The following is a 25610-nucleotide window of genomic DNA, read 5'->3' on the forward strand; positions in this document are numbered from 1 at the left end:
TACGTGTGTAATTCCGCCGTCTTACAGTAGATGGCGCCGTTGAGCTTAGCTGCTACATCAATGTGCTATATTGAACCGTTACCGTAAAACCGTTACTAGATACCACCAATAGACGAAGAAGAATAATAAAAGGTACCCCTGGAATTTCATCCTGCCAGATAAAGTTAAAATAGGAAGCTTTCTGGTTAGAGCATATGTATCGCCGCCCCTCACGTGCTATAAATGCCAAAGGTATGGGCACAACGCTGCAGTTTTCAAGGGGAAACAGAGGTGCCCCAAGTGTGGAGGTGAAAACAGATTTGAGGAATGTGGGGATGATGTACAGGATAAATGCAGTAATTGTGGGTGGCAGCACAGGGTAAGTTATGGGGGCTGTGAAGTCAGAAAGAAGGCCATGGAGGTCGAGCAAGTCAAAGCAGCTCACAGCACAAGTTACGCAGAGACTGTCAAGAGGGTACAGAAGGCAAAGGATGGAACAGGACTGGTTTAACCGTCGACAGCAGATTTAGTACAGACACATGGAACTCATACAGGACTGACAGTGGAGAAGATTATTTTGTTTATTGCCTATGTTATAAATTGCACAGATCAAGTGAAACACAAAACCGAGAAAATTAAAATAACTGTGAAAGGAGGAGAGAGGTTTTTTGGTATTAAAGAATATCTTGGGAACATATCCAATAAAAGACTTGGAGGGGAGGGGAAAGCAGGAGGACCAGGGGAGAGGACAATATGATTATCTTACAGGGGAACACCAGAAGTTTGATTGCAAATGGACAAGAGTTTAAAGGATTCATCAAAAAATGCAAAAAGAAACCAGAAATGATCTGTATTCAGGTTATGATAGTGTCCGCAGAGATAGAAAGGAGGGTAATGGAGGAGGATGTGCCACATTTGTGAAACAAGGGATCCAATATAGAGCTGTAGCTATAGGAACACAGTTAGAATATATTGTACTTGAAATCTGATCAAGAAATAGCAGCATCAGAGTGATCAATTTTTACAATCTGGCTAACAAACTGTTGTCAGTAGAGGAACTTGGCACATATTTAAAGGGAAACGTAATTTGGTGTGGGGACTTTAATGCACAAGGAACATTAATGGGTAATTATAATGATCGGAATGGAGCAGTGATTGAGGAATTGATAGAGCTAAAAAAGTATGATGGAAGTGGTACAAGAGTTAATGTTAGAACAGGTGCAGAATCAGCAATTATCTCACATAGTGTCAGACTCGTTGGCAGGTATTTGTTCATGGCAGTTAAAAAAGAGACAACTGTAGGCAGTGACCATTATCCTATAATGACTGAGATAGAGCTGAGTGTAGAGAACCAGGATATAGGTGTGTAGAAGTGGTGCTTCAGTAATGCTGATTGGGATACATTTAGAATCAGAATCAGAAAGGGTTTTATTGCCAAATGTTGAGCAAGTTTAAAACATTAGGTAATTGCTGCAGTACTTAGTGCAACACATCCTGTCAGACAACACTTAAATAAACATCAAAATACAAATTAAAAGTGCTAAGTAGATAGATATATACATGAATGCAGGTGGTGATCAGTGCGAAGATGGAATGATGCAGTGAACACAGTGTAGGGTCATGTGTTAGTGGTGCGAACAGTCATATGGTTATTGACTAGTATTAGAATAGTTAGTGATCAGGAAATGCAAAAGATGGATATGAATGCTGGGGTGGATGATTTCAATTATTCTATTTGTAAAGCAGTTTAGACGCAGGAAACTGGGAAATAAAGAAGAAAGAAGGTATAAGGAAAAGAAGGTCGTACCTTGGTGGACAAAGGAGTGTGATAAAGTGATTAAGCATCAAAATAAAGCTTTTAAGATATTACAGAGGAAACACAGTTTTCAGAATTTCATTGAAAGATGAAAGCTTAAAAGATTGCAAGCTGAGCTAAGAAGAACCATTCAAAATGCAAAGAGTGACTTCTGGAGGGGTTTTTGTAATTCAGTAGGGAGGGAGACAAAAATAGAAAGTGGTTGGTCAATGATTAGAAGGATGAATGGTATAAAAAGGGAGTATGGATATCCAATATTGAGGGATGGAGAAGCAACAGCTGTAAAAGATGAGGAAAAGGCAAATCTGTTCGCAGAACGTTTGTTAAAATCCATAGTTCAGGCAATGTTAGTGAAGAAGGGCAAAGAGGAAGAGAAACATGGAGAATAGGGAATTACTGAAACAGGAAGAAGATACAGATGATTTATTAAATATTCCTTTTACAAAGACAGAATTGAATTGAGTGCTTCAGAAATCCAAATTATCAGCACCGTGAAAAGATCAGGTTTGCTATAAACTATCTCAGTGAGTCAGCTAAAGATCTTTTATTAGAATTATATAACAGAGTTTGGGAGGGTGAGAAACTGCTGCAAAGCTGGAAGGAGGCAGTGGATGTGCCCATACGTAAACCAGGAAAGGATGATACAAATCCAGAAAGTTACAGACCTATAGCTTTAACATCTAATATCTGTAAAATAATGGAGTGAATGGTAAATGAAAGACTAATGTACTATATAGAAAGTAAAGGATACATATCTAAACATCAAAGTGGTTTCAGAAGAGGAAGGAATACAGTGGATCCAGTATTGTGTTTGGAACATGAAGTCAGGAAAGCACAAATAAACAGAGTGTAGTGGTGGTGTTTTTTGACATAGAAAAAGCCTACAATATGATGTGGAGAGAAGGCCTTCTAGTTAAAGTCAGGAAATTGGTTATCAGTGGGAAGATGTTCATATGGATAAAGGATTTTTCTTTTTTAAGGGGAAGACAGATGCAAGTGAGAATTGGAAAGATTTACTCGGAGAGGTTTCCTGTAGAAAACGTTACACCTCAAGGGAGCATTGTGAGCCCTTTGTTATTTTCTTTAATGATAAATGTTGTGTTTAATGACATAGAGGTTGGGATAGGGTTTTCACTTTTTGCAGATGATGGTGTAATGTGGAAGAGAGGGAATAATGTAGAGTTTATTGTATTATTTATTGTATTGTATTGTAAAACAAAAAACAAAAAAAACTGCAGGGAGCAACTGGAAAAGTTGAAGAGTGGTCATTTACGTGGGGTTTTAAATTTTCAGTTGATAAGACCAAGACCATGGGTTTTTTTTACAAGGAAAAGAATTGGTGAGGACGTCAAGCTTAGGTTATATGTTCAAGAATTAGAAAGAGTGAGTAAATTTAAGTTTCTTGGATTGTGGTTGGATGAAAGGGTAACATAGGCTGTACACATTCAGAAAATGGTGGATAAAGGAAAAAAGGTATTAAATATAATGAGGTGGGGGGGGGGGGGTTGGGATGGATTGGGGAGCGGATAGAAAGTCTTTGAGGGCCATATACACTGGATTGGTCAGATCGGTGTTAGATTATGGATGTGTAGCATATAATTCAGCAGCAGACACAACTCTTTTGAAGTTAGACTTCATTCAGTATCAGGCACTAAGACTCAGCACAGGTGCATTTAAAGCAACCCCAACAGCAACTTTACAGGTAGAGATGGGTGAGATGACACTAGGAATCAGAAGAGAGCAGCTAACACTTAATTATTGGGCAAATCTGCAGGGCCGTGGACAGGATCACCCAACACAAGAGGTACTGAAACCTTGTTGGGAGAAAGAAAGGCAGGAAACAAAGAGCTTTGGGTGGATTGTGGGTAGAAGAGCAATAGAACTTAAACTGGATCAGTTCAACATCAGTCAAAGAGTGCCGTTACCAGCAACACCGCCATGGATACTTCCTGATGCCACAATAGATTTTACATTATTGAAAAAGAAGAAGTGGATAGGGCAGTTAATTTAAACTCCCATACAGCACAGGCTTACATTGATCAGTATTATAATTATGTGCAAATATGGTTTAGCATTTGTCAACCATATTTAAGGTCAATGTAGGGAAAAGGCTCACTAATGGACTGTCAGTATACGCTGGAGAAATGCTAGCAATACTGTTAGCTGTTCAATGGGTAGAAGACATGAGACCATTAAAAGCAGGCACTTGTTCAGACTCAAGCTGGTTATTGTTCAGTTTACAGTGTCGCCACTCAGAAAATAGAGCAGATATCCTAACAGAGGTTCAGCAAACACTTTACAGAATACACATGATGGGGCTTACAGTTGTGTTTTTATGGATTCCAGCTCATTACAAATTTCCCACGTGTGGGACTAATAAAGGTTACCTTTATCTTAACTTATCTGGAGTATAAGCAAATGAAATGGCAGATAGAGTTGCGAAGGAAGCCACAAAACATGGGGAATTTGACCTGGCTATTAGCTTCAGTCAGACAGAGATAAAGAGTATTGTAAGGCAAGAAATGAAGAAAAGATGGCAAAAACAGTGGGAGGAGGAAAGGAGGGGATGGTGGTTGTATAAAATTCAAAGGAGGGCAGGAGAAATGAGAACCACAGGAAGGAGTAGGAAAATGAAGAAAATGAGAAAGAGAAAAATGAAACTAGATCTTATTGATTTACTGCAAAAGGGCCTTATTCCAGTTTTAAAAGAGAGTAAATTGCTTGGGAGGATTTGAATTTTTTGTTTTTTTGTTTTTTGAGCGACGTTCCAGTCACACTCCACACCAGTTGGTGGCGGTAATGCACCATTCAGTTGTTTGCAAACCGCCAATAAAATTTAGATGAAGAAGACGACGACGAAGAAGAAGAACAACAAAAAAAACAGCCTCAGAAATTTTTAGTTACACATCATCTGCTATCTTTGACTTTACTTTCGCTATAATTTAGAAAAATGTAACTGAAGCAGAGGCAGATGTGCTGTCTGGAGACCTGTACGGAGCAGCAGCCAGTCAGAATAAGCGCTGTTACTGTTTTTATACACGATTCTGGTCTGTGAATGTGGCGGCTAAGCTAGCTCTGAGGCTGGATCGCCTCTTATCTAGCTCGTCAACGTTTGAGCTGAGATAATCAGCCGGTGTTTACCGTCCACATTAACACGTCACACGTCTCCCTCTCAGCCTTCTCCCTGTCATAACCAGCAGGTGAGTCAGCCGAGTCGTTGTTTGGGTGATAAACATAACTCGCATCAGACTCTGTTGTGGACACTCAACTCAAACTTAGCAAACTTCATTCAAGGCTTCGTTTTGTAAAATATTTTGTGCCTGTATTTTAAAATATAAAACAACAAAGCCACGTTTTGGGCTTATTTAAAATTAAGTCGAGACGTGATAGTGGCTTACTGTTAACCAAGGAGTGTGCCACTTGCTTTTTTCTGGATATCTAACTAGTTACATGAGGCCAATGTTGGTGAAAGCTACAAAGGCAAGTGTAGCACAAGGATAAGGAAAAGTGGTGTGGTGTATCAGTCTGTTGCTATCATAATAAATAACGATGTTCAAGCATGTGTATTCATTTCACTTCACAGTCATTCAAGTTATACAAGTTATGCGGGAAAGCGTTTCTTCCTTATTTGCCACAAAACCTGTTTTAGTTTCTACTTTTATTTAAGCTCCTTATTGAATTACACTCATCTTTTCAAATGGTGATATTATTATTTATAATTTTATTTGTTGGGAATCTTTATTTTATTCACGTTTTTCTATTTAATTGAGCTCCTAGTCTTCAGGAATAGTTCTCCAGGCTTCTTGAAGGACATTCAAAGCTCTTCTTTGGATGTTGGCTGTTTACTTCAGTGATGTTGATGTCCGGGCTCTGGGGGGGCTGATCCATGACTGTGTGATTTTCTACCCAGGTATGCTTTTACTGCATTGACAGTGTGTTTCATTGTCATGCTGAAAAATGAAGCTGTTACCAGTCAGAAGCTTTTGAGATGGTATTGCATGGTGGATCAAAATCTGATGGTACTTTTCTGTGCTGGCATTTAATTTTCAGAAAAACAGAACTTAGAAAGACATTTGTAAAGCCTGGAGAACTATTGCTCAGGACCACTTTAAAAATGCCGAGGTCGTCTGGCTCACTGAAAGCAAAGCATAAAGAAATGATGGCAGCTCAAGACTTTTGCACAGGACCATATCTGTGGATTTCTTTGACTGTTGAGCAAAACAGGCAGTTTGTCTGGATGCAACCTGTGGTGTCTCGAAATTTAATGCGCTTGCACGACAATTAAACATTTACTTAATACAGTAGCTAAAGTACCACTCCAAAAGTATTGATTCTGATGAACTGTGAAACTACAGTATACATAACTGACTTGTAATTTGTGATTGCTTTATGTCTCTTTGAAAGCACAGAAATGGGAATTCTGGGCAGCAGGTTTCAGCTGTCCTCTCAGGGACCAGAAGAGGCCACAGAGGGCACAAGTACCAACCGCAAACATAACTGCGAGTGTAAGAAGAGGAAACGAAATGCTCAGTGTGACTGTGACAGTGAGCAAGAGGAGGATGATGGCATACTCGATACACCTCGCAGGCAAGTCCAGCCAGTTCAGAATCAGATATCTTTAAGTTGTCTGTGTTTTGTCTTACTCTCGTTTTTTTCTGTTGTCTGGTTTTGTTTTTATGTTTTCCTCGAGCAGGAAGAAATTAAAAAGCACATCAAAGTACATTTATCAGACCTTGTTTCTGAATGGGGAAAACAGTGACATTCGTATCTGCGCTCTAGGACAGGAGTGGAACCTCCACAAAGTGTACCTCTGCCAGGTAAAACAAACACACACACACGCCGAGGCATCTTCAAAGCAGCCAGTGTTACATTCTCTTGTATGAGTTATCATATTCCTGCACTTTACAGTCGGGGTATTTCTCCAGCATGTTCAGCGGATCCTGGAAGGAGTCCAGCATGATGGAAATCAACCTGGAGATCCCAGATCAGAACATTGATACTGAAGGTGAGAGTCACAGAAAACGGATGCTAACTGGCCTCCTTTGTACTTGTACTCATTGGCTGATGGCCTTGTACATCCCTGTGTAGCTCTACAAGTCGTGTTTGGGTCCCTGTACCGCGATGATGTTCTGATCAAACCCAGCAGAGTCGTCAGTATTCTTGCTGCTGCTTGTATGCTACAGCTGGTAAGTACGTGTAAAAACAAGTCACTGAAAGGTGAGACAGATATCTGTGTTTTAAATTATACTAAATCTTAATAAGTTTTATGGTCTGTGTTCACAGGATGATTTGATCCAGCAGTGTGGCGAAACCATGAAGGAAAACATCAGTGCAAAGACTGTGTGTGGCTACTATGTGTGTGCTAGCATCTATGGCCTGGATTCAGTCATTAAAAAGTGAGAATGTTGACATAATTGGGTTGTTTATGCCACATAAGAAAGTATGTACATGTTTGGAAATGTTTACATATGTGTGTATTTGTGTGTCTTTTTCTGCAGATGTCTCGAGTGGCTTCTAAACAACCTGATGACCCACCAAAATGTCGACCTGATGAAAGAACTTGGGTGTGTTTGACTGTCAGAGTAGCTTCTCTGTTCATGAAATAACAGAGTTAGATTTTAGAGTTAGATTTGTTTATGGAAACTATATTCAGAGTATTTAATGAATACTTGTAAATTTACCTTCATATTATACAAATTGTACCCGTTTCAGACTCTTTGATTACTTAAATATAAATTACTTAATCTAAGTACCAGATTTTACATCTTTTTTTTTTCTGGCATTTTTTAGCCCTCATTACCAAGACCAGGTGATATCCACATGAAAAACACATTTAAGATTTGTTTGAAAACTGGAAACCCATCAATTTCACACCAGCTCTAAGGCTGCTTTTATGGTCACCATGCACCTCGTCACAGGTGGCGCATGCCTGAAAATGTTGCCTCTGCTGGCGCTTGCCGGCCGGGCATCTCTTGATTTTTGTAATTGGACGTGTTTTTACTGCCATTTTAATTATATTTCGGTACAGAACTTTAAAGTCACAGACAAAAGAGATTATAAAGAGGGAGATTTGCAACAATTTGAAAACATGAGACTATGTGGGGGGGGGGGACCCACTTGACAATGTCTTGGCTTCCGGTTTCGACTTCTTCTCTTCCTACATCAGCGCTGATGTGGCAGTATTGTCTGAGTGACGACACCTATCATTCAGGAGAACTGGCCTGCTCCAATGAATACCTGCACCTTAATGGCGAGCATAAAGAAAAGTGACTTTGTGATGATGTTGCAGCGGTGTGTTAAGTGACCAGTATAGAGGGTATACTAGCAATTTAAATGTCACAGTCTAAAGTTAAAAGCTAGTTTTGTCCAAGCTGATCTTAGTCATTATCAACTTGAAGCGTCAGTATCATGGGGTAAAAACTCCAATTGTAGCATGTATGATGTGGAGAAATAGAAGCAAGTGTTGGTGCCCTGATGTTTAGTTTAATTTCTGTTGATTAAGTAGGGAAATCTTCAATATGTGCTTTTTGGGTTAACTTTCAAGGGTCATATCAACATGCAGGATAGGTGGCTGGTATGTGAAAGGTCCACTGTAACAGTAGTCACAGTTACTCATGGCTTCTCTCTGCACAAACACAGCCAGATGACAGTTCATGTAGTGGTCAAGCTTTTATTCAGTTTGCCACAAACTGTATGTGGACCTTGACTGTGCCCTTGGAAGATTTTGCTCATTTCACTGTTTGCAATACATAAACTTGTCGCCATCTGTTTACAGGGTGGAGGTCATGGAGCAACTCATCCAGTCCTCTGACTTGTTTGTCATGCAGGTGGAGATGGACGTTTACACTGCTCTGAAAAAGGTAAAAGCACAGTCGTAGACATTTTTCCTGTCACAGTCACTGCACTCTGATGTGTATTTTAAGCATTCTCACCTCTTTCTGCAGTGGATGTTTCTGCAGCTCAATCCGCTGTGGGACGGCCCCATCAAGCAGCTTCTGGCTGATGCCGACGCCTGGCTTTGCAAGCGCAGGACAGGTACTGTAATGCACATTGGGTGAAATCACCAAGGTTATTATAGCTAAAATTAAATTACAAACCAAAAGAAACACTTTAGTTAAGTATTTGCCCACTTGATGAGGCTTGTTTGTTGAGGCCACTGTCACAAAGTGTTTTCACAGTAATGCTAATTTTTAGCTTTTTATATCTTGCTCCTATAAATAAACCCTATATCACAATAAAAGGCTAAAAAGAACAATTAAACGAATGGAAATTAAAGCTAGTTAGATTAGCTGTGTTAATCATGGTCTGTCTTTCTAATTAACCTTTATCAACAGACCTTTGTGAGAAGGAACCCTTCTTGAACACAGATGAGGGCGTTCCTTTTCGGTCAGTGTTCAACTTTGTGCGCCTGCAGTACATCATCAATGACCTCGCGTCTGCACGCATCTTGGAGAGGGACAACATTTTGCCTCCTGGTAATTTATGGCTCCGGCTGATGCCATTTCGTCATAAATGTGCATCTTTTTTTTTGTGTGTGGTTATTTTAACATCTGTTTCTTGTGTTTATGTACTTTATGTTTCAGACTGGTTGACGTCCGTGTATAAAAACCAGTGGTTCGCCATGCTCCGGACAGAGTTTGAGAATGATAACGGGTAAGAACCTGAAACTTCAAACGAGTCAGTAGATTGAATTTGGACTGATTTAGTGGTGCTTTATGCTGCACATGGATCACATGCATTGCTTTTAATGCTGTTGTGATGACAAACACTTCTGTTTATTAGTCCTCAGGAGCCCAACAAAGACGAGTTTGAGCAGAGCAGCATGAGGTGTGGCAGGAAGCTCATTAAAGATGGAGATGTGAGTTTGTTTCCATACAGTCATTGTTTATGGATTCATTTCTCCAAAGGGAAAACACTGTGATATTCCCCTTTTCTCAGTACTGCTGGAGGTGGACGGGCTTTAACTTTGGTTTTGACCTGCTGGTGACCTACACAAATCGCTTCATCGTCTTCAAGAGGAATACTCTGAGTCAGCCATGTGGGGGCGCTGTCAGTCTACAAGCGCGAAGACACTTGGCATACAGGTCAGTGGTGCAGGCAACCAGACTGTATAATCCCGCTTTAATTGTAGGATCTTTACTTTGAAAAATGCCTCAAGGTGACAGTTGTTGTGATTTAGTGCTATATAAATAAAATTTCATTGAATAGAAAAAATTTAAATAGAGAAACTAAAATCATTATATTGAGATAAATGTGCAAACACATTCTTGAGCTAAGAAATATTTGCTCATGTAGCGTTTTCTAAAGTTGATTTACAGAGTGAAGTTCAGCATTTGAAATGATTAGTTGCTATACTTATCAGTTGGCTATAGTTATTTTATTAGGATGCAGTGATGAAGTTGTGGACTGTGAACATGTGACTGATCAACATTGATCACTGTAATTGGTAGGCGTTATCATATTTGGCAATAGGCTGGCATTTACCCTTTTGACTGTTTAATTTTATACAGTAATGTAAAAATAAAAGTAAACCTAAAACCTGTTGAGAGCTGATGTAAAGAGAGACAAGAGATAACTCTTTATTGTCATTGCACAGTCATACCTTGTACAATAGTACAACGAAACTGTCCCACGTCGGCACCAAGCACAACACAATACAAACGAGACAACACAGTAACTTAGCGTAATAAATAAAAAGAATGAGTGTATGTGTGTTTTTAAAGGGAGTGTCATGAGTTTGCGTTCTAGAATTTGTTAATAGTCTGGACCGCAGCATTTATTAAAGTTTATAGACGGACAAAGAGATGATTTGTCCATGCCAGTAAACGGGGCATTGCAGTAATCACAATATGAATAAACACGATGACACTTGTGCATGAATGATCATTTCCAGCTTAGCTGAGGGGACTGTATGTCGCAATTTATCAAATTGTTCTTTAAATTAATGAAACGGGGACAAAAATTTTACTTGCAGGTCGAAGCCCAGAAAATAATCAAATATTACACCAACATTTCAAATGCTGGACTTAAAAGTTGAACAAAAATAAGGAAGAGTCCAGCTGATTTTAGGATATAGTTCAAAAGTAGCTTTAATCATGATCTCAGTCATAGGACGATCCAGCACAGCAGCAAATTTACAATGGAGCAGAATCGATGTGTCGCAATAGTCCAGACAAAGTCCAGACCTCAACCTGAAGAAATGAAAGTTGTGTATAAATAAATGTCTACAAACCTCAATGAACTGAAGCAAAGTTACAAAGACGAGTGGGTCAAAATTTCTCCACAACCATGTGAGACACTAATAAAGTCACACAGAAAAGGATTACTTGGTTATTGCTGCTGAAGTTGCTTCTACAAACTACTTTGCTTTTCACGTGACTTTGTCTGCATTTGTTGTGTTGTGTTAACCTACTAATGACTGGATCATTTTTATTATAGGGTGTATACTCTACTCTTTGACACTAATGTCTCATGTCTACTTCTATACATGTTTTTGTTATATATACTTTAATATATTATACCTAAATTGTGTATGTATACAAATTTACAATAGAAACTGATGTATAGTTTATAGTGTTCAGCTGATAATGTATTGACCCTGTGACAGTTACAGGTTACCTTTGTTTCCATCCATGTTTAGGCTTAGCTGTGTGCTAGTGGTGCCCTCATGTTTAAATTAGTGTGAATGCTGTTAAACTTCCTGTCACCTCTTTGCAACAGATTGAACTAACCTGGTGGCAAGCTGTTGAAATGTTTGAAAGCTTTCTTCAAACATCTTTGTCTCCAGGTTACGTCTTGCCTCCTTTGACAGTCGTGGAAAGCTGGTCTGCAGTCGCTCAACAGGTTACCAGCTGCTCACTCTAGAGAAAGACCAGGTCAGTGAATACTCACTAGTCACCATTTCTAAAAGAAAATTGTAAACTTGGTATCATGCTTCAATTCCTTCAATCCTACAGGAGTATGTGGTGATGAATCTGGACAGCCGGTTGTTATCATTCCCCCTCTACGTGTGCTGTAACTTCCTGTATACATCACCTCAGTCAGATCACCGTCCAGACTCCTCAGACAAAGACAGGTCTGCTCACAGTGTGTCTTGATACCTGCTCACCAGCCATTAGCTGCTGCCATTCTTCTGTTACTGCAGAGACACTTGACACAAGCTTGTATGTACAATCTATGGCCTCATTTAACACATTTTGACACTGGACATACTGTCTGCATGCTCTCTAAACTCAGCGAGATGTTCTTGGGGAAAAAATGTTTTGTATATATGTCTACATGGGGTTTACAGTATAATGAAGCCCTATACTAGTGGTCAAGAGGGATCAGACCACCTTTTGCTCTCAGAGAAGCTTCTCTCCACCTTGTACCTCTGCTGTTAACCATCTGCACTGGGATGCTGGACCATTCTTAAAGATGGGAAACCTCCAGGTGTTTGGAGAAGCTCATAGTCTGCTCGTGACTTATCACTTATGAACTTGTGGTCATTAAGCAGACTTTGTAGGGCTTGACTTTACACTTTTTTTTTTTTTTTTTCACTGTGTACAGGACATCGTCATCGGGAGCACAAACAAACAGTGAAACTGAATAGTTCCATCACATTTCAGAGCTTCTGACAATTTCCTAAGAGGAAACACACATCTGTTCTTAGAAGGAGAAATTGTGCATTAAGTAAGGACAAGAGTAAACTCACCTTTGCGTTGCTGCTGCATAAGAAGCCACACACCTGCTCAGTGCAATGTACGGCTGCTGGTCATAACAGTAGACAAAAAGATGAAGCGACAAATGCAGAGGCACAAAAAAAGCAGGATTTTATCAGCCTGTAGCTTCCATGGGTCACTCTGAGTTGGTCATTTCCACCACCTTGTATAAAATTGATAATCCACGATGTCCACCAGCATCACAAGTTTAAGACTCAGTAACCCTCCCCAGTTAAAGCTGAGGTTGCAGTAAATACTTGTGCTATCTGGTGCTCTCAGCATAATCTTATTTTTTTGGCTCACAAAATAAAAAAAATCCAGATTTCCTTTCTGCAGTATTCATCAGCTACACTCCCCACTGTGTGTTTGCTGGTATTAAGGCAGTCACCTGCTCACTCTTCTTTTACAGTGCAGCTGCTTCTTGTTTGGCACTCTACCATCTATACTCTAAGTACCATTTAAGTTCTGTTTTTGAATACTTATCATATTAATTTGGGAAATATTTGTTTGGCGGTTTTCTTAATCTGTTGTTACCTCATGTGGTTTTGATATCTAATGGAGGTGAAAGCTTTTATTTGGCCATTATTTATTATTTTGTACTTCATTTTTATTCGTATCGATGTACTTTTGAAAACAATTTCTCCACTGCCAATAAAATTGCCCTCTGACACGGGCTGTGGTGCTATCACGAAATCTCTGTATCTAGTGAAGGTCTTTATTGCAGCTGCAAGGTTATGTTTTAACTACAGATGATAGATAGGCATGTTATCAGTTTCATATGGCCAATTCAATAACATAAGAAACTTGAAGCCTGATCAGTTGCTGTTTGTTTCTCTCTTTAGTCAAAAGGTTCAAAGGTCAGTGTGCTGTTGGCATATCTTTTGTTTTAGTTGGCTCATCTTCAGAGTCTGTTCTGGTCTCTGCAGTAATAAATGAATTTAAGGCTCAGAAGATAACGGCTAATAAGAGCCTGGCTCACCAAAGAGATTTTTATCTAATCTGGGTTCTCTTTTATCTCTCTGTCAGCGTGCCTAATTTAGTGCTGAACACAGTCATTGTAATGGGGAAAAAAGTGAAATTCTCAGAGGCAGGCCACATAAGGAGAAATTACCCCCAACTTCTGCTAACTAATGGTCGGTTCTCAGCCCTGTAGAAATATGGGCAGGTTCTCATGAGGTACCGAGGTAGAGCCAGCACCACATCACTGAAAGAAAGAGTTTAGAGAACACTCGTTTCCCAGCTGTACATTTATATGACGTAAGGACCAAAAGTAAGAGTCTTGTAAGTTGTGAGGTCACAAACACACAGTTACTCGTCGTCTCCTACCTGCTGACTACTTCTCGGGTTTGACTCGCTGTGCATTTTCCGGTCATTTGTACAAAAATGAGTTCATTTCCATTCTACCAGATAGGCTGCATAATTAGACGTGTGCAATTTAAACATTTTTTTAAATAATCATATTAGATTTCAAGTAGTAAAATTATCTGTGTGGTTTACATCAGGGCTGCAGTGTGTTTATTGCTCCTTTTATATCATTTACTCAGGCTGAAAAGCTGACAGTGTTGCCTTTGTTGTACCACCATGTGTGTATATAAGAGTATACTCCACTGTTGTCATTAAAATATATGCAAAAGTGTTATTTGCTATCACTTTTTTTCAGTGTTGCTGGAGTAATGCATCCAAAGAAGGTTTGGGTTCTTTTTATTCAGATATATAAATTCACAATTGAATGTGAAACGAGAAAAAAAAAAAGAGGGATCATGATTTTAAGGAGTTTCATCGAGAATAAAAAAAATCCTTCACGTGGATTACACAGGTTGGTTTTCTTTACATGTTGAAATGCAACACACAGATGTGCATTAAATACATTAACCGTGTTTAACAAATGCACACCTTAAGACTCCTTGTGCATTACTGGATTTCTTTCTCGCTGCAGGTAAAGTTGGATCTAACAGGCCATTTCAAAGTTGAAATCTCTACACATCAGCATTAATAATCACAGTCTTTGAACTCTCCCTCTGCACTTCCAGCACTTCACTCCTTAGATGAATAAACTCAATGCCCCCGAGCTTTCCTCTGGATGGACTGCAGTCATTTATCCTGCCCCTCACTGCCATATAGAGTCCAAGTTCTCTTTTAGTCGTCGGGTCATGCTGGGGATCAGGTTAACGTGGTCATCCACACAACTGCCCACGCAGCGGTCCATCAGCGATCGAACAGCTGGCTCCTTGGCGCCGGAGTCAAAGAGATCCTTTGCTTTATCGTTGCAGGTCATTGTACATCTAGTTAGACGGTCCTGAAGGTGGGCCAGGAAGGATTGGACTTTAGATTTTTTAAAATGTTATTCATTTATTTATTTTTACAGATATCTACTGCAAATCTAACCAGCTGTAGATGTACTTTTTAAATATTAGGTATATTCTTATCTAGTTCAATATTACTAGAGATGGGTCACATGAGCCAAACATTACAACAACCAGAGTCATGAAGATCTTCAGCCACACTAAAAATGAGTTGAGCAACTGAGAGACTTAAAGGAGAGCAAAAAGTAATATTGTGGATTTAAGCAAGCCCTAAACCCACCGGACTTTAACAGCTTATCTGACTAGTGCTTTGAAAGGGTGTGCAAGTATAGCTTGAGAGACTGACATTTTAAACTGCTGCTTTATTTGAAAATCAGTTACATTTACTTGTAATGATGCTCAAGTCTAAGCAAAGGGGTCAATTAAGGGTTCCAAACTGGAGATTGTATAGGAATGTCTTTCATTTAGGTATTAATCACATTATTTTATTGTATTGTAACATGTCTGACACTCATACTGTAAGACAAATGGTGGGGGGTCTAGTAAGGAAGCAGACAACTCCACAGGAAAGAGTCTTTTGTCTCTTCCAGGACTCTGGGAGGTAGCAAGGGAGTGTGAATCTTAAGGTGTGAAACAGCTGTGTACTGTCTTTTGTTCCTGGAGAAGGTATTTAACTGAGAGCCATGCTAGACTCATGGAGACTCTGCTGACCGTCTGCCCCGTGGTCATGCAGGCTCTCCATCAAGCTTGGTTGTATGTTCTTTGTGTGTTTGGATTAAAGAATGTTAGCTACCGCTCACCGCTCGTCTGCAGGCTTTATTTAAAGTGGAAAACTTCCACAACAAGATCCAACATGGCTTGCTTTATTTCCTATTACCTAAAGACCAATATCAAAAAGACTCAAATGAAAAGACAAACGGCACCACAGTTTCAGTTAGGAATATCAAAATAGTAAGCCATCTTCTTTACCGCCAATGTAAAGGTGTAGTTTTTTTTTTGCCTAGACTCCAAAACCCAGTAACCACAAGTCTATACATTATTTATGCTCAGTTAACACCCAAGTACCCTGTAACAGACATTTGATTTGTAACACTTGGAGAATAAATGGGGAAACTGCAAAAATATAAAAACATGCCCACTTATTTTTGCCTAGGATATCATTTACTACATCTATTCTTAAGTTAAATATTCACTTATATTAATTTTATGTTTATACCATATGTCAGAATATAGGTTACATGTTGGATCACATGCTTCCATCTGTCCTTATCCCTTGCATCCTCCCTTTCACAACTCTCTTGATGTCCTCCCTCATTACATCCATGTGCCTCCCCGCCTGCCAGCTCCATCTTTAACATCCTTTGTCCAGTAAGCCCACTATCCATCCTTTGCACATGTCCAAGTTATCTCAGCCTTGCCTTTCTAACTTTTCCAATCTTAGTTACCTGGCACAGACAAAGTGATGACAGGTGTTTGCACGGTGATTTACCTGAAACTTCTCCAGCTCTGAAGTGACCAGGCCCTGAGCTTTGGCCAGGGGAGTGTGACACGTCTCGATGCACTGATGCACCTGAGCCATGCTGTCTGTGGAGCGATCGCAGCACTCTGCGCTGCACCTGAACATGCGCCCCTGCAGCGAGAACAAACAACCGGTTACCACCCGGACTCGAACCTGCATACACCACCGAGAACCCGCAGACACCCTACCTGCATTTTACGGATGTGGTCCTTCTCCAGGCTTTGGACCATGTCTTCGATCACATTCTGCACGCGTGCCTGATGAGCCTCTGCCATTTCTGCTCACTCTGGAGACACCTTCAAGGTCCGCTTAGATATTCACCACAAGTTTATTACACCCGGACCGGACTCACCTGCCCGCGGGGTCCCCAACTTTCTTTACTTTACAATTTGGTAAGTAAGTAAGTAAGGTCACCTCCATTCAAGCATGGTTCAAGAGGAGAAGTAATTGCGTCACTTCCGATTTTCTTCCGTACTTGAAAAAAATACGTTTTGTTACTTCAGAATTAGGGAACGGGGTTGAAAAGTGTCAACACTTTTAAATAAACACAAATACTCTTTTTAACTAACTCGTCTTTATCTATATTTATTTTGCCGTGATTAAGTAAATAACTACTTCCGCTGATCTCTTTAAAAAAGGACATTTGAGCCCATTTCCTGTTCATATATCTTTCAAAATAAAACAAAATAAGTGTAGCGCAAGGACGCTAAAAAGCAGAGAAAACTATATGGATAACAATTATGTTAGCTATTAGTCATTATTACAGACAAGATAAATCCTACAGTAGGCAGCTTTAAAATGTTTCGAAATTTCTGCGCACACATTTCTCATTAATCGCTTGAAACTAATTTCCTATGCTTTTATTGTGACATTCAACGCAACCGTGCCCGGAAGTGTGTCTCAATAATTAGCGACGTTCAGGGTGGGCAGACGTGATTCAACCGTTAAACTAGTTTAGTTAGTTTTCGTGTGGGTTTTACAGGGGCCTCTGTGAATAGCTCAGTCTTGTATTTAAGCAGTCTGACAAAAGTTTTAGTGAGCTTTAAAACGAGTTTTTACACTTGTTTTGAAGCTTGACACTCTGAAGGCTACTTGTGGACCAACAGTAGTTCCCCACCATTGACTTCTGAATTTGTAAGTCCTCGAAAGCGCCCTGTACCCCTTAGTAATTTCTCTTTTAGGTTTAAAACGTTAAGTCGGGTGCGTGTGTTAATGCTAGTTTCACTTGTGTAAAAAGCTGTGCCTTTATTTCCTTTGCTGTTCTATTTTTGAGGCCCTGAATGTAACCTTTGACCAAGGCTGATAGGCACTTCAAGTATCTCACGTTTTCGCCCTCCTTTGCAGATGCTTCTTAGTGCAGAGCTGTAGATGCCCACAATGAGACTACAAACCCTGTCACTGAGAGCGCTGCTATTCCTGGGGCTTTGGCACACAGGAAGGAGAAGTCTAGCCTCAGCCCCAGAGCTGCAGGAACAGCCTAAGAAGATAGGTAAGGCAATAAGGCAAAAAAATAAATAAAAATAAACTCGTGCTTTCTGTCACTCTTCAGCTTCTTTAGAAGGCAGAGAAGTACTTTCATTCTGTCAGCCCTCTTAAACTTATCTTTGTGGCAGGTTTGTTGGTTGTTTCATCATCAGTTAGTTCCACGACTAACTGAACAATAATTTTGCCCCTATATACCAGCACAATGTTTTGTTTTTGTTTTTGTTTTTTGTTTTTTTGTTTTTTTTATCAAACAGTCAGGATATGATCTTTAATTTAAGGGGTTTAACAAACATATTTCATCTGCTGTTCACAAACAACAGCCAGTTTAATGCATAGTCCCCCACTTCCAATTTCTCTAAAGAAACTGGACAAACTAACTTGGGTTTTAAATAATAAGGATTCCCTTTAACAGGCTAAACCACCAAAGAAAACCAGTGCACTCTGTTTTCGAATATAATTTTAAAAAGTAAATCGAATCTAAATCTAAAGTAAATTTTATTTCATGGCATGGTCATGTTTCACTCCCTGATGAGTGATGATAATATGTGCCAAAATCTGTTAATATTTTCAGGCTGAAAATGACCGTTTCATGAAAATAAAGGGTATTTCTGCTTTTGTTCAGAGCTGTTGAATGGAGAGTCGTCTCATTGGTGGTTCAGAACGTGGGATTGTCCCAGAAGTTCATAGCAGGATGTGAATGTGTTAATAAAAAGCTATGATAAAACTGCCTTTTTCTCTGTAATTACTAATCAAAAAAATGCATTGATCTACAATACACTGTATGCCACAGTGAGGTTATATTTATTTATAAGTCAAATATTCAAGGATTAGATTTAACTGCAAGGCTTACCCACCTCCTCCACATATTTTAAACTTGTTGACTTGTTTTTGTTTTTTAACATTGCATTCTAATCAACAGAAGACTAATCATAATATGTTTTACTATACCTTGATGGAACAAAATAAATATTGCAAAGATCTTTTTCTTTTTTTTTCTATCTTCCAGTTTTGGGAAGAACAGAGTGAGACTGAAAGGTGACTCTTAATGACAGCATAATGATTCACTGCACTAGTGTTAGTGTACGTGCGCTTTCTTGTTAAATACATTGCACCCTTATCTGTCACTTTCTCCTCGTCTACATTTGAGACGAGGCTTCAAACTTCTCTTTTTTTTTGGTAAAGCTTGTAGTTGGGCCTGAATCAGGTGACCCTGAAGTATAACTTAGTTATGCTGTTATACTTACTTCAAGTTATTATTACTTACATTGTATACTCAGCCTACATTTGTTATGACACTTTTTCCACTACAGACAGTCAGAACGTGAATTATCCCTCTCCACTCTTTTTAGCTGTTGTACTTCTCATCCCTTCCAGCGCTGGTAGAACGGGAGGAGGAATAAACTTTCTGATTGTCCTCGAGCCCTCAATCTGAAAGATGTGCAGGTTAATTCATGTTAGCTCACGTTCCTGTCACTTCTCTTTTAAAGCTGTGGTTGGAGCAGGAATTGGCGGCGCAGCAACAGCATATTACCTGAGGCAAGAGTTTGGACCTGGGGTCAAGATCGACGTGTTCGAAGACGGCAGTGTTGGCGGGCGACTTGCGACGGTGAAGATTGGAGATTATGAATACGAAACGGGAGGCTCAGTTATCCATCCTCTGAACCTACATATGAAGCACTTTGTTGATAAATTAGGTAAATTTACCATCCCCTAAACCACCTGGATTAAAGATAAGAAGTGCGTAAATTGTAGCTTTATGTTTTCACAGGTATTCCTCAGAGAAAAGACGTCCCCTCTAAAATGGCAATCTTTGATGGAAAGCACATCCTGTTCGAAGAGAGCGACTGGTTCATAGTAAATTTCTTCCGCATGCTCTGGCGATACGGGTTGAACTTTCTTCGAATGCAGATGTGGGTGGAGACTGTTCTGGATAAATTTATGAGGTGAGGATGCTGTTTTCTTTTTGGTGGCTTCTAAATTTCACTGCTGTTAGGTTGCCTTAATTATCTTTAAATCCTTTTCTGAACAGAATCTACCAGTACCAGCAGTTTGGCTACTCATTCTCCACCGTAGAGAGGCTGTTGCATGCCATGGGAGGTGATAGTTTCCTCACTCTGATGAATCAGACCCTGGAAGAAGCCATGATGGGAGAAGGATTTTCTCAGGTCTTCATCAATGACATTGTTGCACCGATCACTCGTGTCAACTATGGGCAGAGTGTCCGCATCAATGGCTTTGTGGGTATGTTACAAAACCTGTGATTTAGCACAGATCGCACCGTTTTTTTTTGGTTGTTGGTTGATGAAATGGAGTGGGCATGTCCTGTTTTTAGGGGCGGTGTCATTAGCAGGGGCAGATTCAGGCCTATGGGCAGTGGATGGAGGCAATAAGAAAGTTTGCTCTGGACTTCTTTACAACAGCAAAAGTGAGCTTATCCCTGCTAGAGTCACTTCCATTTCAGTGAAAGTTCGACCATCCAAGAGAGGTACTATTAACGTTCCTTCCTGTCATATAGATCCGGCCTTTATCTCTTTCTTGATTCTTCATATTTCATCCTGATATCCCTTCATGTCCCACTTTCAGGCACCCCTGTCAGTTTATACGAGATTAACTATGTTGACCAATCAGGAGCTGCACATTCCCTTTATGATATTGTGATAGTAGCAACGCCTCTTCACCGGGGGAAATCTGACGTCACATTTTCAGGCTTTTCCCCTCCAATCCCTTCTCACTACCCCGGGCACTACCACCAGACAGTCGCCACTCTTGTCCACGGCTTGCTCAACGTGTCTTACCTGGGGACCACTGAAGCTGCCTCAGAGTTCACCGTGTCTGATGTCCTCACCACAGACTCAAACGGTTCCATCATCAACAGCCTGAGCTCTCTGGATCCTGTGCACATCCCCAAAGGTTACAAGCGCCCCCCTGCTAGCCAAGCTAATGTCTGGAAGGTGTTCTCTAAAAAGCCACTGTCTCAGGAGCAGCTGGAGAACATGTTCCTCTCCTATGATTCGGTGGCTGAGACCAAATGGCTGGCATACCCCGCGTACCATCCGCCGCACCGCAAGACCCCTCCTTTCATCCTGCACAACCGGCTGTACTACCTTAATGCTGTGGAGTGGGCAGCAAGTGCCATGGAGATGAGCGCCATCGCTGCCAGGAACGTGGCCCTGCTGGCACACCACCACTGGCACGAACAAAAAAGCAAGATCGACCAGGAAGACCTGCACACGCGCCTGAGAGGAGAACTCTGAAAAGTGAGAACTACTTGAGAGTAGAATCAGAAGCAATAAAATAAGATCAATCGAGCTCATTTTTATATGTTAGATAACATCGTAGTCGCCAGAGGAAATACTGATCTGTGGGAGCATGGTGACACTAAAGCCGCAACTTTAGTTGATCAGTGGTTTCAGCTTTTCTAGTTATCTAGGAAATATTTGTCTTACATTATTGAAAAATTTTATACCTGTGTGTGTGGACAAATGAGGCATTTGATTATGCCAGTCTTTTTTTAAATTAATGTTTATATTTTGGATATATTTTATGCATGGGATCCCCAAAAAGATTCAGACACAGTAAAGTTTGGCACTGCAGTTGCTCCAATCCCCAGACATACACCTACCAATGGATAAACAGTGGACAAGATAGATGAAGCACACATACATACAGAGAGTCCTTCATTTATAGCGAGATACCAGTAGCAATTGATTAATATTGGCAATGGCAATTTCATTTATAAAGGACATTTCATTACACAATTCAATGCGTTTAAGATAAAAAAATAAAAAGCAGTGCAAGTCTACATTGCCTTAAGGCAAAAAAACCCAACAAAACAAACTTTACAAAGAAATAAAATACAAGTTGACACACAGTCATTAAGTGTAAGTCTGTGAGACTAAAAAGGTTTTGAGTTTTTGAGTATAGACACAGTTGTAGTTGACCTCAGGTCAGCAGGCAGCTGTGAATGCTGTGCTGAGGTTGGAAGCACCCCCAGCACTCTTGGATCTAATTCAGTTAAAAGATCCACCACTGGTGACCTGAGAGGTCTGACTGGGTTATACACACTGAAGAAGTCAGACACGTACTGGGAGACCAAACCACTGAAAGCATTATGATCTATTGAAGAAAAAAGTTACTTCAGTACTGGACTAATATGTTTAAATTTCCACATGCATCTAAGGATACTGGCGGTCTGACTCTAGAAAGTAACATTTTCCTGCTTATGATTTGGATAATCCTGCAAATGTGGTGTTACAGTCTAACATGCTTGTTATGAATGCACAGACCAATTTCTTAAGTAATTTTGAAATAATTTTCTAAAATATTGAAAATAATCTTTAGTTGCAGGTAACATTGTCTAACAAAATCTGACAATAAACATGGAGTTAAACAAGCCAGCAGTTTACCCACATCACAATTCTATCATTATTTTAATCACTTATTGCACATGGATGATGTAACTACTTCAGATAATTGTAGGTTGGTATGGTATAACAAAGATGTTCTATTTACAGGCGGTCATAGAGTTCTCATTTGGTTTTCAAATTAGTTTACAAAAAAGGAAGAACAGTAGCTCTGTGGTAGAAGGACAAAAAAGCAAAATCTAGGGGTTTGCCTCTTTAGTTCAGTGTGCTCCACTGAACTGCTCGGCAACCACAGACTGGTAACTACATGCAACATGGCTGGAGAGCAGCGGTCCAGGTTTGAGTTTGACCCGTGGTCCTTGAAATGCAAAATCCAGGAAACTGTTACAATTATGTTATGTATACTTTATTGAAATTCCTCCCTGCATTTAACCCATTCACTCAGTGAAGCAGTGGGCAGCCATTGGGCGCCCGGGGAGCAGTGTGTAGGGACGGTACCTTGCTCAGGGGTACCTCAGGGTAGCCGTTCAATGGATTCAAACCCCCGACCGATAATGGGGCCACCACTCTTACCTACTTAGCTATCCCTGTCCCTATATGGTGCTAGCATAGCCACAGAAAACAAGTGAAGCACTCTGTCGTTAGGTAATGTGAATATATTCATGGTCTTAATCACTTATATCCAGTTCAGGGATGCAGGGAGCCAGCTTGCATACAAACCTATGACCAATTTAGAATTGCCACTTAACCTAACATACAAACACACTATTACACATAAGTAAGTGTAAAACTACTATACTACTACTACCTGCAGTGTGATCTCTAACCCACAGGGGGTGTTAAAACTGAAAATGCAAACTCCACACATGCTAAAATTACTAAAAGGAAAATACTCAAAGAAAAGAAAAGCAGGACAAAATTATTGAAAATAACGTCCATAAACAAAATATGAAATAAAAAATCTCTAAATTGTTTAATTTTCCTTTTAAAAATACTTCTTCAGATGCTTTCTGGCTGTTTTGACTACTTTTTTTTTTTTTTTTTTTTTAATGCGATGTTTTCCCAGATCACAGAAGTTAACTTGGGCAGTACACTGTTCTCATCACTGATGGGGGGGTGGGCAGAGAAAGAAAGAAAGATCAACTGCATCACAAGCCACAGGCATCACTAGCAACACAACACAAATCACATTAAATGTTAAAACAAAACTGCACTGTGCTGAATTGTGCAATCACTGTGTACCATGCTGCACTACAGGCCAGACACACAAGTGTTTCTCTGTCATTTTCTTTAGTGTGTTGCTCCTGTTCTGTGTACTGTACAGAGAAAGAAGTCAGCTTGTCATTTCCCTTTAGCCAAATTCTTGCACGTGGTGTTTACTAACATGCTGATGTCCCTGGATGGATGGATTTCCAGTCTTTCTACCTCCTCAGCAGACTACTGTATGTTTTTTAGTGGGTACTGGCAGCTGTCAGCAACAAATGTGCCACCAAGACACTTTCTTTGTAGTAAATCGCATTGATGTCAGTTGTGACTCATTGTTAGTCCCACAGTGACTACAATCGAACAGTCTAAACCCATTACACACTAGATAACATGTGTAAGAATCAATCTAAACTATGATTGTGCCTTAAGCAGGGTAATTGGCGTATGTGTTTATTAAATTTTAGTTGCAGTTTAAGAGATGATTTGGTTCTTCCTGTGTCTTTTTAATGATTCTCTACCTGTGATTTGTAGGATGTCATGTTGTTTAGAAATACTGTATCTGCCTACGGCGCTTTCATGTTCTTTAACTACTTTGGGACAAAGAAAATGTAGTTTACTAATTGTTTCCTAAGAACCTTTAGAAGCATTTTCTCTAGATTCTTTTTAAAGTAGTTGAAATATTATTAGTATTATGCACTTTAACTGATTAAAAGAATTTTCTACTTTTATTTCAACAGTGCTGAAAACTCTCAAACTGAAACTGTATTTCTCTAAAGTGTTTCCAATGATGGTAAAGTGATCAGTGCGACTGGTACTGTTTTTGTGTGTGTGTGTTTGCTCTTCAGCTTCAAAATAAAAGTCTAATTAAATTATGTTTGTAGTATTTCTCAATAAATCTGTTTGTAAATAGAAAGAAAGTTGGGGTGCTCTGAATATTGATGATAAAACACGTGGCAATGAGTTGGCTATCATTTAAATTTAAGTTGAAAAAAGTACAAAGTCAACATGTCATGCCACTTTATTAGCTAGATCTTGCTTGTTGGACCCCTTTTATATTTAGAAATGCTTTAATTCAGATTCAGAAACATTCCTCAGATTTTTCTAAGTGACCCTAAAAGTGTGAACAAAATATCTTCCATGTTACCAGCAGCAGCCTGACCTATTAATACAAGATGGATCCATGCTTTCTTATTATTTATGCCAAATTCTGACCCTGCTATTTGAATGTCAGAGTAGAAATCGAGACTCATCAGACCAGGCAGCAATTTACTATTGCTAAGGTATAATGTGAGCTGCATTCAAAAATGCTCTTCTGCACACCTTGGTTTTAACAAGTCGTTATTTGAATTGGTGTTTCCTTCCTATCATCTTGAAGCAGTCTTTCTCCTCTGATCTCTGCCATAAACAAGGCATTTTCACTCAGAGCTCTGACCCTCACTGAGTATTTTCTCTTTTTCAGACCATTCTCCGTAAACCCTAGAGATGGTTATGCGGGAAAATCCCAGCAGATCGGAACATCCCAGCAGATCAGCTGTTTCTAAAATACTCAGACAAGCTCATCTGCCACCAGCAAGTGTTTATTTCATTTTTAAAATGACTAGCTTATTTAGGTCAAAGACTGTTGATGCACTAATAAAGGTCATCTTTATCTGTTATTAGAAACTCAGAGTAAATAAAGGAACTTTGTTGGGTTGCTGGTGTAAAAGGAGCAGTAAATTCTTCCCCTTTTTCAGGGAATAGATTAGGCTGCACTTTGCTTTCATCTGCCACTACAATCATATGTCCTAACTGCCCGTAAACAAGTGAGTCATATAAAAACTATTAGAGGTGTGGTGCATTTCCAACGTGATGCTCGTGTAACACGATATCTCCTGCCTGTCCCCATTTCATTAACTGCAGTGAGTGAGCACAGCAGCACGTGCAGAGTGTGAGCTACAACGGGTAAACAAAAAGAGCGCCATCCCACCTGTCAGCATAAACTGTGTCTCCCTTGATTTCCTCTGATATGATAACCATCATTCTCTGTATTTGCTTAATCTTTTCTCCCGTTATTATTTATAAATATAATTATTGTTGCTTTTTGATCCACTTAAAGAAGCAACCCCTTCCCATCTTTACTTACAAAGAATCAGATTAGTTTTTTCACACCCAATCCCATTTGCACATCTTAGCTAATATTAATAGTATATTTTAAAATTGGCGTTTGTCTTATTTGCTATTTTCAGTTAAATGCAGGGG

General features: G+C 39.7%; 3 protein-coding genes across 4 annotated transcripts; 2 read left to right on the forward strand and 1 right to left on the reverse strand.

The window, feature by feature from the left end:
- Positions 1-4625: 4625 nt before the first annotated feature.
- On the forward strand, positions 4626-13188 carry gmcl1 (germ cell-less, spermatogenesis associated). 2 transcript variants are annotated; one of them, XM_085166758.1, is made up of 15 exons: positions 4626-4995; positions 6200-6386; positions 6493-6612; positions 6704-6800; positions 6884-6981; positions 7079-7191; positions 7294-7359; positions 8571-8655; positions 8740-8830; positions 9130-9270; positions 9379-9448; positions 9578-9653; positions 9734-9879; positions 11583-11670; positions 11752-13188. In XM_085166758.1, exons 2-15 carry the CDS (start codon positions 6207-6209, stop codon positions 11890-11892), a joined length of 1512 nt encoding a protein of 503 aa, XP_085022884.1. In that variant the 5' UTR covers positions 4626-4995; positions 6200-6206; the 3' UTR covers positions 11893-13188. The 2 variants fall into 2 exon arrangements, with proteins under 2 accessions (XP_085022884.1, XP_085022882.1); XM_085166756.1 differs by having other exon boundaries at positions 6205-6386.
- Positions 13189-14180: 992 nt separating this feature from the next.
- timcc (TIM double twin CX3C motif chaperone) lies at positions 14181-16912 on the reverse strand. The gene is made up of 3 exons (XM_085166769.1): positions 16506-16912; positions 16288-16428; positions 14181-14791 (listed from the first exon to the last, which is right to left on the reverse strand). Exons 1-3 carry the CDS (start codon positions 16590-16592, stop codon positions 14603-14605), a joined length of 417 nt encoding a protein of 138 aa, XP_085022895.1. The 5' UTR covers positions 16593-16912; the 3' UTR covers positions 14181-14602.
- A 291-nt stretch (positions 16913-17203) lies between these two features.
- On the forward strand, positions 17204-24244 carry pcyox1 (prenylcysteine oxidase 1). Its single transcript, XM_085166755.1, has 7 exons — positions 17204-17451; positions 17662-17806; positions 19290-19496; positions 19571-19745; positions 19832-20043; positions 20135-20287; positions 20386-24244. Exons 2-7 carry the CDS (start codon positions 17686-17688, stop codon positions 21054-21056), a joined length of 1539 nt encoding a protein of 512 aa, XP_085022881.1. The 5' UTR covers positions 17204-17451; positions 17662-17685; the 3' UTR covers positions 21057-24244.
- Positions 24245-25610: the final 1366 nt, after the last annotated feature.

The sequence above is a fragment of the Neolamprologus multifasciatus genome, chromosome 7, assembly GCF_963576455.1.
Source record: "Neolamprologus multifasciatus chromosome 7, fNeoMul1.2, whole genome shotgun sequence".
In the NCBI taxonomy this organism is placed as follows: Eukaryota; Metazoa; Chordata; class Actinopteri; order Cichliformes; family Cichlidae; genus Neolamprologus; species Neolamprologus multifasciatus.

Coding starts and splice junctions, on each gene's coding strand:
- pcyox1 (XM_085166755.1), top strand. CDS start 17,686: ATGCCCACAATGAGACTACAAACCCTGTCACTGAGAGCGCTGCTATTC. Junction 20,044..20,134: donor CCGCATCAATGGCTTTGTGG/GTATGTTACAAA, acceptor TCCTGTTTTTAG/GGGCGGTGTCATTAGCAGGG. Junction 20,288..20,385: donor AGTTCGACCATCCAAGAGAG/GTACTATTAACG, acceptor TCCCACTTTCAG/GCACCCCTGTCAGTTTATAC.
- timcc (XM_085166769.1), bottom strand. CDS start 16,592: ATGGCAGAGGCTCATCAGGCACGCGTGCAGAATGTGATCGAAGACATG. Junction 16,429..16,505: donor ACCACATCCGTAAAATGCAG/GTAGGGTGTCTG, acceptor TTCTCGCTGCAG/GGGCGCATGTTCAGGTGCAG. Junction 14,792..16,287: donor CAGAGCTGGAGAAGTTTCAG/GTAAATCACCGT, acceptor GCCCACCTTCAG/GACCGTCTAACTAGATGTAC.
- gmcl1 (XM_085166758.1), top strand. CDS start 6,207: ATGGGAATTCTGGGCAGCAGGTTTCAGCTGTCCTCTCAGGGACCAGAA. Junction 6,387..6,492: donor TCGATACACCTCGCAGGCAA/GTCCAGCCAGTT, acceptor TCGAGCAGGAAG/AAATTAAAAAGCACATCAAA. Junction 7,192..7,293: donor CTGGATTCAGTCATTAAAAA/GTGAGAATGTTG, acceptor CTTTTTCTGCAG/ATGTCTCGAGTGGCTTCTAA.